The sequence below is a fragment of the Danio rerio genome, chromosome 16 (assembly GCF_052040795.2).
Source record: "Danio rerio strain M-AB ecotype USA chromosome 16, GRCz13ab, whole genome shotgun sequence".
Taxonomy (NCBI): domain Eukaryota; kingdom Metazoa; phylum Chordata; class Actinopteri; order Cypriniformes; family Danionidae; genus Danio; species Danio rerio.
In genome coordinates this window covers 52,832,501-52,845,000 of record NC_141036.1, presented here as the reverse complement: position 1 = coordinate 52,845,000, position 12,500 = coordinate 52,832,501, and the positions used below count along the sequence as shown (strand labels likewise).

The 12,500-nt window shown below is 36.2% G+C and overlaps 2 protein-coding genes across 21 annotated transcripts in view; one reads left to right on the top strand and one right to left on the bottom strand.

The window, feature by feature from the left end:
* The window catches only part of LOC147840426 (uncharacterized), a 362,844-nt gene that overhangs the window by 203,573 nt on the left and 146,771 nt on the right, over positions 1 to 12,500 (top strand). The window lies entirely within an intron of this gene.
* thsd7ab (thrombospondin, type I, domain containing 7Ab) overlaps positions 1 to 12,500 on the bottom strand; it is a 279,181-nt gene that overhangs the window by 158,679 nt on the left and 108,002 nt on the right. For all 19 annotated transcript variants that reach the window (XR_015510182.1, XR_015510188.1, XR_015510184.1 and 16 more), the window contains 1 exon segment: positions 6,922 to 7,170. Coding sequence is in view for 5 of the 19 variants with exons in the window: in XM_087284994.1 (XP_087141120.1) it covers positions 6,922 to 7,170 (249 nt within the window). In the remaining 14 variants the exon portion in view is untranslated.

The window sequence follows — 12,500 nt, the reverse complement described above, 5'->3', positions numbered from 1 at the left end:
ATTATCAACTCTGAGTGTGCCTCATACAGGTAAGTGGGCTTGACAAACCACCTGTAGAAAACACACTCTTACATCTCTCTCAGTTTTGCACATTTGCACCAGGCATGTTCTTCCATATCTTAAAGTGAAGTTTAATATTAAACTGATTTCGAGAGGAGCACATGCTCATGATTGACCCAGCTGGCCTACATTAGCTAATCATGATTCTCCAATCAAAGGATACCAAGTCACGTCTTTTTATTTTCGTCTGAAAGAAAGCCCCCTTCCTCCAGCTTTGTCTAGAATGGGCAGCCCGGCGGCCCAGTGACTAGCACTGTTGCCTCACAGCAAGAATACCACTGGCTCAGGATCCTCGCTGGGCCATCTGGTATTTCTGCACGGAGTTTGCATGTTCTCCCCGTGTCCGCGTGGGTTTCCCCACCGTTCAGATATGCTCTATATTATGGACAAGATTAGCCTAAGTCTCTTTTCCTAAATGTCTTTTTCTCAGGAAGTTCACCTTAGCCTCAGCTGTGGAGGAGTTTTGAGATCGACCTGAGCTCAATCTCCTCTCGCCCTGCAAAAGGGAGGGAGCCCTAGGTCCGAGGATCCCTTGAGCTCAGGGTTCTCTCCTGGGACAGCACGCCATCATTTATGAATCATGAGTTAAGCGTGAATTCTTGAAATAAAAAGCAAAAGAAACACTGCATTTATGAAGAGTGCCTCACACAGATGAGTGGGCTTGACAAACCACCTGTAGAAAACTTACTCCTACATCTCTCTCAGTTTTGCACATTTGCACCAGGCACACTCTTACCATTACTCCATATCTTTAAGTGAAGTTTAATATTAAACTAATTTTGAGAGTAGCACGTGCTCATGATTGACCCAGCTGGCCTACATTAGCTAATCATGATCCTCCAATCAAAGGATCCCACGTCACGTCTTTTCATCTTCATCTGAAAGAAACCCCCCCTCCTCCAGCTTTATCCAGAATGAGTTTGCATGTTCTCCCTGTGTCCGCGTAGGTTTCCCCCGGGTTCCTTGGTTTCCTCCCACCATCCAAATATGCTCTATATTATAGACAAAATTAGCCTAGGTCTCTTTTCCTAAATGTCTTTTTCTCAGGAAGTTCACCTTAGCCTCAGCTGAGCAGGAGTTTTGAGATCGACCTGAGCTCAATCTCCCCTTGCTTTGCGAAAAGGAGAGAGCCCTGGGACCAAGGATCCCTTGAGCTCAGGGTTCTCTGCCGGGAGAGAACGCCAAAATGTATAAATCGTGAGCTAAGCTTGAATTCTTGAAACAAAAAAACAGAAACACTCCATTTATGAAGTGTGCCTCACATTGACGAGTGGTCTCTCTCAGTCTTGCACATTTGCACCAGGCATGTTCTTATAATCGCTCCACATCTTAAAACAAAAGAAACATTGCGCTTATTAGGTGTGCCTCACGCAGGTGAGTGGGTTTGACAAACCACCTGTAGTACCACTTTACTCTAGCGCTTACTTTTCTGAGTGTGAACACCTCCTATGTATAGTTAGCACTTGTGTGTATTAGGCTTGGGCGATATTACGGTATTATGGTATACCGCGGGATCTAAAAATAGCAACGGTGTCAGTTTCAATACCGTTATACCGTCATAAAGTATTAAATATCCTTTATTTAATGCCTAAAAAACGTGTGTGTGGTTGTCATCACGGGACAGTGTGGAGGAGAGAGATAGAGGAAGAGGGAGGGGGAGAGGGTGAGAGGGAGAGGGAGAGGGAGAGAGGGACAGGGAGACGTGACGTGACAAGTCGCGCTTCAAAGTGTCCTGCAGTTTGGCAGTTTAGACTGAACAGAAGGGAGACGTGGTTAATATGAACAAGAGGTCTGCATTAGAGCTGAAGATCTTTGCCCGAACCCGGCGAGACCCGAAAAAATCCAAATCCCTGCATTAAAATCCATCCCTGCAAAGGTGAAGCAAATTATGACGAAGTAGTAAAAAAAGAGAATTTTGACGGCGGTCAAGCCAGTCAGAAAGAGCGGTTATTCCAGCCGCAGGTATTTAGCGGTCGCTCATACACTGCGTATTACGGTAGAGCCCTAAACCGCAAGCTGACAGGTAAAATGTCGAGGCCACTCGCTACCCTGAAACTACGGTCATGGAAAATTAAATGCATGTTCCTGACTGGTATAAGATGAATAAACAATCCTACCTAAAACTTGCAAAATCAGCCAGATCAGAACTCTGCATCTCGACCTGTAGCAGTAGCAGTGAAACGGTGTTCAGTGCTGCTGGACGCACATGAGCGCAAGACTGCGCTAAAGCCAGTGGATTTAATAATGTTCCTCCACAAACACACGTAGCCTAATCTTGGTGAGTAAAGGGTTTTAAATTATAAATAAATATTAATTAAACCATATAATCATAATGTAGACAGAGTATACAGACTAATGGTGGCATTATTCTTTTAATATTCAGCTTCAATTTAGTTACTGCCAAAATACCCGTCATCATTTAGAGTTTATTTGATTTGTTAAGCAAGATTTCTTTTCATTGGTGTGTTGGCCAATTTAAAGGCTGAGTGCATGTAGACCTATAGAGTGCTGAGATGTTACGATGTTACAGAGGACTTATTTTATTTCTTTGTTCCAACTTTCAAGTGGGATATAGTCTACGTTTGTTATGAATAAATGCTGTTAAAACATATAAATGACTCATTCTTGAAAAAATGCATTAGAGCTGTAAGGGCTCGGGCTTTATAAAGCTGTCAATCAAAATGTACGTGTCGGACTCGGGACCTATCGGGTATAATTTTTATGGCCCGATTACAGCTCTCTGCATTCCCGCGGGAGCCGGCCAGATTTCTTACGGTGTGGGAGTAAATTTCTGAATAAATCGCGGGAGAGATGTGTGTGTGTTTGTGTAAGACAGAGAAAGTCTGTCTGTCTGTCTGTCTGTCTGTCTCTCTCTCTCTCTCTCTCTCTCTCTCTCTCTCTCTCTCTCTCTCTCTCTCTCTCTCTCTCTCTCTCTCTCTCTGCCTAAAGTCGCATAGAAGGTATTCAGTTTCTGAATGGTTTAGGCTCAAGCCAACAGTTTGGTGACGCTGTCTGAGCCTTACGTCATAATTTTTTTTATTACGCCGGTAATACCGGATACCGGGGTAAAATATGGAGGCGGTTTGACGGTCTCAAAATTTGGACACCGCCCAAGCCTAGTGTGTATTGCTTCCGCTAGTTGAATCACTGAATGCCTCCTTAATTGTAAGTCGCTTTGGACAAAAACGTCTGCTAAATGACTAAATGTAAATAAGTAATGTGTTCACCCCAAAAAATAACATTAACTCACTGATTATTCACTCTCAAGTGGATCCAAAATCTCCTAACACAAAGATATTAATAAATGTAAATAAAGGAAAAATAAATATTATGAAAATCAATGGCTACCAGTCTCCAACATTCTTTAAAATATGTCCAACAGAAAAAAAATAAATAAATAAAATCTCAAACAAGTGAAGGAATTTCCATTTTTTATTTACTATTCCATTAATAATAATATATATTTAAATATAATTTATTTATTTGAATCAAAGCTATATTTTCAACATCATCCATTCTTAATTGATTCTTGATTGCTCAGGAATGATTTATGATTATAAACATAATGTCGCTTCTGTGTAAGATAATGCAGCTTATGTCTGTGATCGGCGACTCATCTGCGATTCTCTCAGATCGCGTCTTTGATAGTTCACACTGTGTTACTCACGTGAACGAGCACCTATTTGCCTGTTGTGCCTGATTTACCAATTTCAGGCATTTATCAGAGATTTCTCAAAACCTGTCGGGGAGTCAAAATCAGGACTAAAATCATGCAGTCCAAACTCGGCATTATTTGTGTAAGCAAACGCACATTGTTTAGCATGTGTCACTTTAAATGCAACCGAGTTGCTTCTCCCCGCCCTTTTTTCCAAAAGAAGGTGGAGCTTTAACAGCTTGCGCCGCAGTCACTCAACAATATAATCTGCATTTGTTTAAAGTTTAAGCTTCTAATATATCATTTTCTGAGCACACAGAGACACAAAGCATCACACCTGACTGTCAGACTTTGCACACAGTGTAAGTTTTATACTAAGTACAGTTTTACTTCAGCTGTCAAAAACACACATGGAAGCCATTTAAAGAGATACTGTGACATGCACGTTCCTGGAAGAAAACTCAGGACTTGAACGGTTCGCTCAAAGAACTGTGCTTACAGAAGGAGTGTTTACTTGCTTTGAAAAGACTTTGTGTTCTGTAGAAATGCAGATCTTTTTTTAACAGTAGGCACCAAAGACAGCAGGAAGTGTAAAAAGCACAACAGGAGCATTTTAAACAGCTTTGTTTGCACAGAAGAGACAACTTTACAAAGTTCAAGGCTAGAACACGATACAAGAAGTTCACACAGCACTATGACATTCACGGTTCAGTGCATCCACTTAAATACATCTCATTAAATTCACACGGATATCTCTCGCTTGCTTTGTTTTTGATCCAGTCAGAACCTCGATTTAACGTCTCATCCGAAAGATGGCGCCCATTGTAGTGTCCCTTTTACTTTACTGGGGCATCAGGACTCATGCAGATCACAGGTTGAGCGCCCCCTGCTGGCCTCACTAACACCACTTTCAACAGCAACATAGTTTTCCCAAGTGGTCTCCCATCCAGGTACTGACCAGGCTCAGCCCTGCTTAGCTTAAGTAAGTAACCGGTCTTGGGCTGCAGGGTGATATGGGTGTGGATTTATGTAGATTAAAAACATAACACTCATTTTGTAGGATCTCTGTTTTTTTGTTGAAATTATGCTCATTTTAACAAATTCTGCAAGTGCTATGTCTACATACATATTTTTATCACTATAGAAATAAAAATAAAAATATAGGGCTCCATTTTAACTAAACGCAAAGTATAAAGAGCATGCCGCAACAGCATTAAAGGCCAAATCCACTTTCGCTGTTTTAACAATAGAAAAAAATATGGTTTGCGCTGCAGAGCGTGGTCTAACAGGGTTGTTCTTATTCTTTTAATGAGTTCTGGGTGTGTTTTGAGCATAACAGGCAATAAACCAATCAGAGTCTCATTTCACATTCTCTTTCAGAATCAGTTGCGTCATGTCAAATCGCATTTGCTATTTACTTTGTAAGAGGAAAAACTAAACGTTTCATTAGTGAGAAAACAGTTAAACAGAGCATCTGCAAAGCAAGGATAAAGAATGAGCCACCTCCATTCGGCCTCTTTACTTTCTCTTTACTTTTACTCTTTCCTTTACTCTTTACTTTACTCTTTACTTTAACTCTTTACTTTACTCTTTACTTTTGTGGATGAGGAAACAGTGTTGTACACACTCCACTGAAGACACTCATTAGCCTACTTATTTAATTTTGTTTGTTAAGCACAAAAATTTGTTTCAAAACTATTTCTAAATTCAGTTCTAAGTTCCAGCAAACAAATAAATGAACAATATTAACAATGTAATAAAAGTGTGAAGTTATATCCTAACACCTACTTGTTTTTAATAAACTAAATGTAAATATGCAAACAATAAATAATGCTGCTAATAATAATAACATTACAAATCTAAGTAGTCATGAATAAACAGAAAAAAAAAAACCTGGGAGATGAAGGCGGCATAGAGGTTTTTTTATATTTATGTCGAAAATAATAATTTTTGTAAGATTTTAATCCTTTATTTGTTTTTCATATGTATAGATATTTGTGTATTGCTTTACATTCTGTGTGTATTAAGCAATGTGTAAGTGTTTTTACCTGCATAGGCACATAACTAACACGCTCTGTGCTGGACTTCAGACCAGCTTTCAGTTGGTCAATGGTGCGGTCTATTTCAGTTCCTCAAAATAGCAACACGCCAACAATGCGCCTTAACACACCTCCTTTATAGACCAGCACGCCCATGAGTCCACAAATAGCGCAAATGGATTCGGTAAGTAACCTAAGAACATTAACAACATTTACCTAACCTAACAACGAGTCGCAAAACTTGAAAATTATAGTTGCGCTGGTCTGAAAACACCAACAAATTGCACCATACACATCTTGTGCCTTAATGCACCGGGTGTATGAAAGGGCCCATATAGTGATATTCAAATTTGCAATAGTTTGATGCCAATATATCGTGTAGCCCCAGCTGAAACTGTGCATAGGATCAATTGAATGTGCATATCACAATTTATCTTTATCAGAGTATATACAGGATTTAGACCTTTTTTTAAGACACTTTCCATACATTTTAAGACCTTATAATCACCTTTCAACAGGAAACACTAACAAGATTGTAACTTAAAGTATATTTATTAAATTTTAATGCAAGAAACTAATCCAAAACTAAAACATTATTCATATACTGAATGAAAATATATTAAATCTAGCTAACTCAGCACGTTTTCGACTATGGAACTGCAGAAATAATGGTGTTGCCTTGTTTACTGCAGTAAAAAAAGCAGCATGATGTGAAATCTAGTAGGACTTCATTGATTTCATAAACTTCACAGCATCCTGATGTTCACAGATTTAATTCTGGCAAATTTTAGCATACAACCATACACTGCATAATCAAAAATTATATGAAAATTTATACCTTGCAAAGACTTTTTAAATTCTTTTTTAAGGCCCTAAATTTTTTTACATGATTTATCAACTTTTAATACTTTTAAAGAGCCCGCGGACACCCTGTTTATCTTTATAAGTATAGAAATGAACAAAGATATATAGCCATATGCACTTATAAATATTTCCATAACTGCGACACATTGCGCAGCCCTAACAGAAACTGTGCGTCAATTGAACAGAATGTCCATACCACAATAAATCTTTATCACTATAAAACTAAAGATAAAGATATATTGCCATATGCACAATATTTTGTTATTAATATTATTAATATTGAAATAAATGAATGCTACTCACAGGGCGCAGGGTGGCACTGAGTCTCCCTCCGGCTCGCAGGCTTCGCTCTCCTCCAGCTGTGGGCACTCTAAGCCTCCTCCGCTAGGCAGGCGGGTCAGCTGGCGGCTGCGGGACCGAGAGCCCTGCGGGACCTTGGGGTCTGAGCAGGTCTTCGAGCAGGAGCTCCACTCGCTCCACTCACTCAGCACACAGTCTCTGGGCATCAGGCAGGACTGGTAGAGCTCCGGCAGACTCCAGTGAGGACACTGACTGAGACACACACAGCAGAAGAAGAAGACAAATGGTGTTCAGTTACATTTAGTCATTTAGCAGACGATTTATCCAAAAAGACATACAAACGTGGATAATGGACCCCTTTCACATTTCAGGTTATCTTAGTAGCGGAGGTCATCATAATTGGATGAACTTGAGAGCACAGTGAATGGTAGAATACCACATTTCTACAATTCTATTTGCTGAAATAATAAAACATGTTCAGTAATGTTTAGCAAGTAATCAAAGATTAGTTTAGTTAGTAATGTTATTCAAATGGTTAGTAACAGGCAGTGGTGGAAAGAGTACTCAAGTAAAAGTACCATTACTTGCTTAAATATGTAGTGCAAGTAGAGTAAACATATCTGTTGTAAATATGACTTAAAGTATGAGTAAAAAGTAGCCCTTTCTAAAGTACTCAAGAGTAGTGAGTAGTGAGTATTCAACACAATCTCACGGCAATTCGTAACTTTTTCATTTAGTGGCTAATTCGAATGAATTCGTACGATCTAATTCGTACAATTTAGTACGAATTGCTCATCCCCCAATGACGGTTGGGGTTAGGGGTGGGGTTAGGTGCCACACCTCCTTTTTAAAATCGTACCATTTCGTACGACTGAACTCGTAATTCGTACGAATTAGCCACTAAACTGGCCAAACGTAAAATACTTACGTTTTCTTGTGAGATCAGGCTGGAGTATTATACTGTAAAAAAGCTGATCACCAATAACAAATCAAATGACAATGATATTTGGTTGATTTAAGGTTGTGTTGGAAAGTGGCCAAAATCCAACATCGATCCAACATCTTAAACCAACGTCAATCCAATAAATTACTAATATTTTTTAAAGAAAAACCTCTCCTGACCTTTTTTATTGACTGTGCATGGAATTGATTAGATATTCCAACAGTAAGTGACTCAGAAGTCATCATAGTTGCATAAACTTAGAGCACAGTGAATGGTGGAAAACCACATTTCTACAATTCTATTTGCTGAAATAATAAAACGCGTTCAGTAATGTTTAGTATGTAATCGAAGTTTAGTTTAGTAATCTAGTTAGTAATGTTATGGTTAGTAACAGGCAATGGTGGAAAGAGTACTGAAAAATCACTCAAGTAAAAGTACCATTACTTGCCTAAAAATGTAGTGCAAGTAGAGTAAAAGTATCTGTTGTAAATATGACTCAAAGTACAGTATGAGTAAAAAGTAGCCCTTTCTAAAGTACTCAAGAGTGAGTATTACACTATAAAAAGCTGATCACCAATAACAAGCCAAATGACAATGATATTTGGTTGATTTTAGATTGTGTTGGAAAGTGACCAAAATTCAACATTTTAAACCAGTGTTATGTTGACGTCAGATACTGACATTTATTCATTGGGTATGGCTACCAAAATCTTACGTCTGACAGACGTCATAGTGGTAACATCCAAATGCCAAGCTGTAACATCAGACTTTTTTTTATTGGACGCGCATGGAATTAATTCGATATTCCAACAGTAAGTGACTCAGAAGTGCATCATAAAACAGCACATTTCTAATGCTTCTAAGTCTTTGGCCGGTATGGTACAGAAACACTAATAGCAGATGGCTGCTTCTCATAGGGCTGTCTGTGGTTGTTGCCAAACAATAGGCCCCCTTTAAAAATGATTGTTGGCTTAATGCAGGTTAAATTGTTATACGATTAGACAGCGACAAGAGATTCTGTCGCAAGGACTTGTATTGAATTGAATAAAATAAGAATTTAAACAAAAAAAAAATTTGTTCAAGATGGACTAAAAAAACGTCAGGTGATATCGGGTGACCAAAATTCAATGTCTAGCCAGTGTCCAAGGTGGAATTATACTTTTGGCTGGCGCCGCATCCCGCAGCTCCGCTGACTTCATGCATACCTCTTTGTAAATAAAAAAACATTGAACTGCATTGTGTTATAAATGAGATTTGTTTATTGTTTTATTGTAAGAAGTATAACTATTATTACAATCAAAGTATTTTTATCTATACATTTTTATTATTAATAAATTAGAAAGTTACCATGGACACTTTAGTGCAATACAGTTTGGTATATTTAGCTTCAACCCACCACCCTTAATCAAGTTGGGTTCATTCATAAGAAAAAGTTTGGGCACCCCTGCTTCAAACTATTAAAAATGTTAATAAAAGTCACTTTTTCAAACTTTTCCAGCTTAAATGTTATTGAAAGAAAGATCCAGCTCCCATAATGCACATCAAAAGCATAAATAAATGGACCAAAGTAAAAACATGAATCACACCATACACAAAAATCCTAATTTATGGATATTTTTACAGTGTAGTGTGAGCTAAGCTTTAAGCTAAGCTCACATTAAGAATAGAACCCAACTCAAACTGCACTTGAACAACAGCTTCAGTGATTGTTTCAGCGCCTGGAAACTTAATGCTGAGCCGAGTAAAAGCAGCAGTTTCTCTGATTTTCTCTGTAGGCGATGCAGCTGACGAGCGATTACTGCTAATTACAGGGTGCTTCCTCTCTAACCAAGCTTCATTTAGCAGGAGCTGCGGCTGCCAAACTCACCTCGGGGCAGCAAGAGCTCCAAAACACACAAACTTCAGAGCTGACGCTGTTTTACACCCACTTTAAACCCAGATGAAGAGTCTGGCAATATAATCTGACTCCATATTGCAGAACAATGACTCTTCCTGAGGTATTAAAATGATGGTAGCCGGAGGTAAACTGTATTTGGCAGAAAGTGAGCATCTGCCAGAATTGTTGCTGGAATAAAGATAAAGATTGAGTAATGGAAATAAATGAGGCTGCTGTTAAAATTGTGAGCAGATCTGAGTTAAATGAATGAATGAATGAATGTGTGCGTGAGTGAGCGAGTGGGTGAATAAATGAATTTATAAATAAATGAGTGAGTAAATACATGTATAAATAAATGAATTTATGAATAAATGAGTGAGTGAATAAATAAATAAATAAACAAATAAATAAATGTGTGAATAAATGAATTTATGAATTAATAAGTGAATAAATAAATAAATAAATAAATGTGTGAATAAATACATTTTTGAATAAATGCATGAGTGATATATTAAATGAATTAATGTGTGAATAAATGAATTTATGAATAAAAGAGAATGAATGAGTGAGTGAATAAAACAATAAATGTGTGAATATAAAAATGAATAAGTGGGTAAATAAATGTGTGAATACATTAATTTATAAATAAATGAGTGAGTGAATAAATAAATGTGACAATAAATAAATTTTTGAATGAATGGATAAGGAGTGATAGAATAAATGTGTGAATAAATGATTTTATGAATAAATGAATGAATGAATGAATAAATGAATAAATGAGTAAATAAATGCGCGTATAAATTAATTTATAAATAAATGAATGAGTGAGTGAATAAATGAATACTTTTGTGAATATATAAATGAATGAATGAATGAATGAATGAATGAATGAATGAATGAATGAATGAATGAATGAATGAATGAATGAATGAGTGAATGAATAAGGGGTTAAGTGACGATAGAGTAAATAAATGTGTAACTATATGAATGAATAAGTGAGTGAGTGAATAAATAAATAAATAAGTGAATAAGTGGGTGAATTAAATGTGTTAATAAATGAATTTATAAATAAATTAATGAATGAGTGAGTGAATAAAAGAATAAATGTGTGAATATAAGAATGAATGAGCGAGTGAATAAATGAGTGAATGAGTTAGTGAATGAATGAATGAATGAATGAATGAGTGGGTGAATACGTTATTAAATGTGTTAATAAATTAATTTATAAATTAATGAATGAGTGAGTGAATAAAAGAATAAATGTGTGAATATAAGAATGAATGAGCGAGTGAATAAATGAGTGAATGAGTTAGTGAATGAATGAATGAATGAATGAATGAATGAATGAATGAATGAATGAATGAGTGGGTGAATACGTTATTAAATGTGTTAATAAATTAATTTATAAATAAATTAATGAATGAGTGAGTGAATAAAAGAATAAATGTGTGAATATAAGAATAAATGAGCGAGTGAACAAATGAGTGAATGACTGAATGTTTGAGTCAGAGAGTAAATTAATAAATGAGTGAATGAGTTAGTGAGTGAATGAATGAATGAATAAATGAACTATATGATGTACAAAACTAGAATTTAATTACTAGCAGTTCAACCATCTACATCAACAGATTCAGCACCACTACCTTGGACAGCACCTAGCAGTGTTTTTTTACTTGAATGAGTGAGTGGAATGAATGAATAAATTAATTAATTAATAAGTAAGTGATTGAATGAAATAATGAATGAATGAGTGAATGAGTGAATAAATAAATGAATGAATAAGTGAATAAGTGAATGAGTGGGTGAATACATTATTAAATGTGTTAATAAATTAATGAGTGAGTGAATAAAAGAATAAATGTGTGAATATAAGAATAAATGAGCGAGTGAATGACTGAGTGAATGACTGAGTGTTTGAGTCAGTGAGTAAATAAATAAATGAGTAATTGAGTTAGTGAGTGAATTACTAAATGAATGAATAAATTAACTATATGATGTACAAAACTAGAATTTAATTACTAGCAGTTCAACCATCTACATCAACGGATTCAGCACCACTTCCTTGGACAGCACCTAGCAGTGTTTTATTACTTAAATGAGTGAGTGGAATGAATGAATGAATGAATAAATAAATGAATGAGTAAGTGAGTGAATGTATTAATGAATGAATGAATTAATTAATTAATGAAAATTATGTACAACACTAGAATTCAGTTTCTCGCAGTTCTACCGTCTGCATCAAAAGATTCAGCACCACTGCCCTGGAGAGCACCTAACAATATATATATTCTTTTTTTTTTTTTTTTTTTACTTGGATGAATGAGTGGAATTGATTAAATGAATGAATGAATGAATGAGTGAGTGAGTGAGTGAGTGAGTGAGTGAGTGAGTGAGTGAGTGAGTGAGTGAGTGAGTGAGTGAGTGAGTGAATAAATAAATAAATTAGTGAGTGATTGGGTAAATGAATAATAAATGAATAAAAATGAGTGAGTGAGTAAGTGAGTGAATGAGAAAATGATTAAATGAGTGAATGAATGGATAAATGGATGAATGAATGAATGAACCTAACAATGTTTTTTTTTACTTTACACATAATGGCTTTTAACCTTGTGAATTTAATTGGTTTATTCTCAACATTTATTTAGATTTTTATTGAGATTTACTTTTACCTCAAAACACAAAGATTTTTTTTTTTTTTGTAAAATGTAACACATTTATTCTCAACATTTTATGTTATTGTTTTTCTAATATCAGAATGGTTTA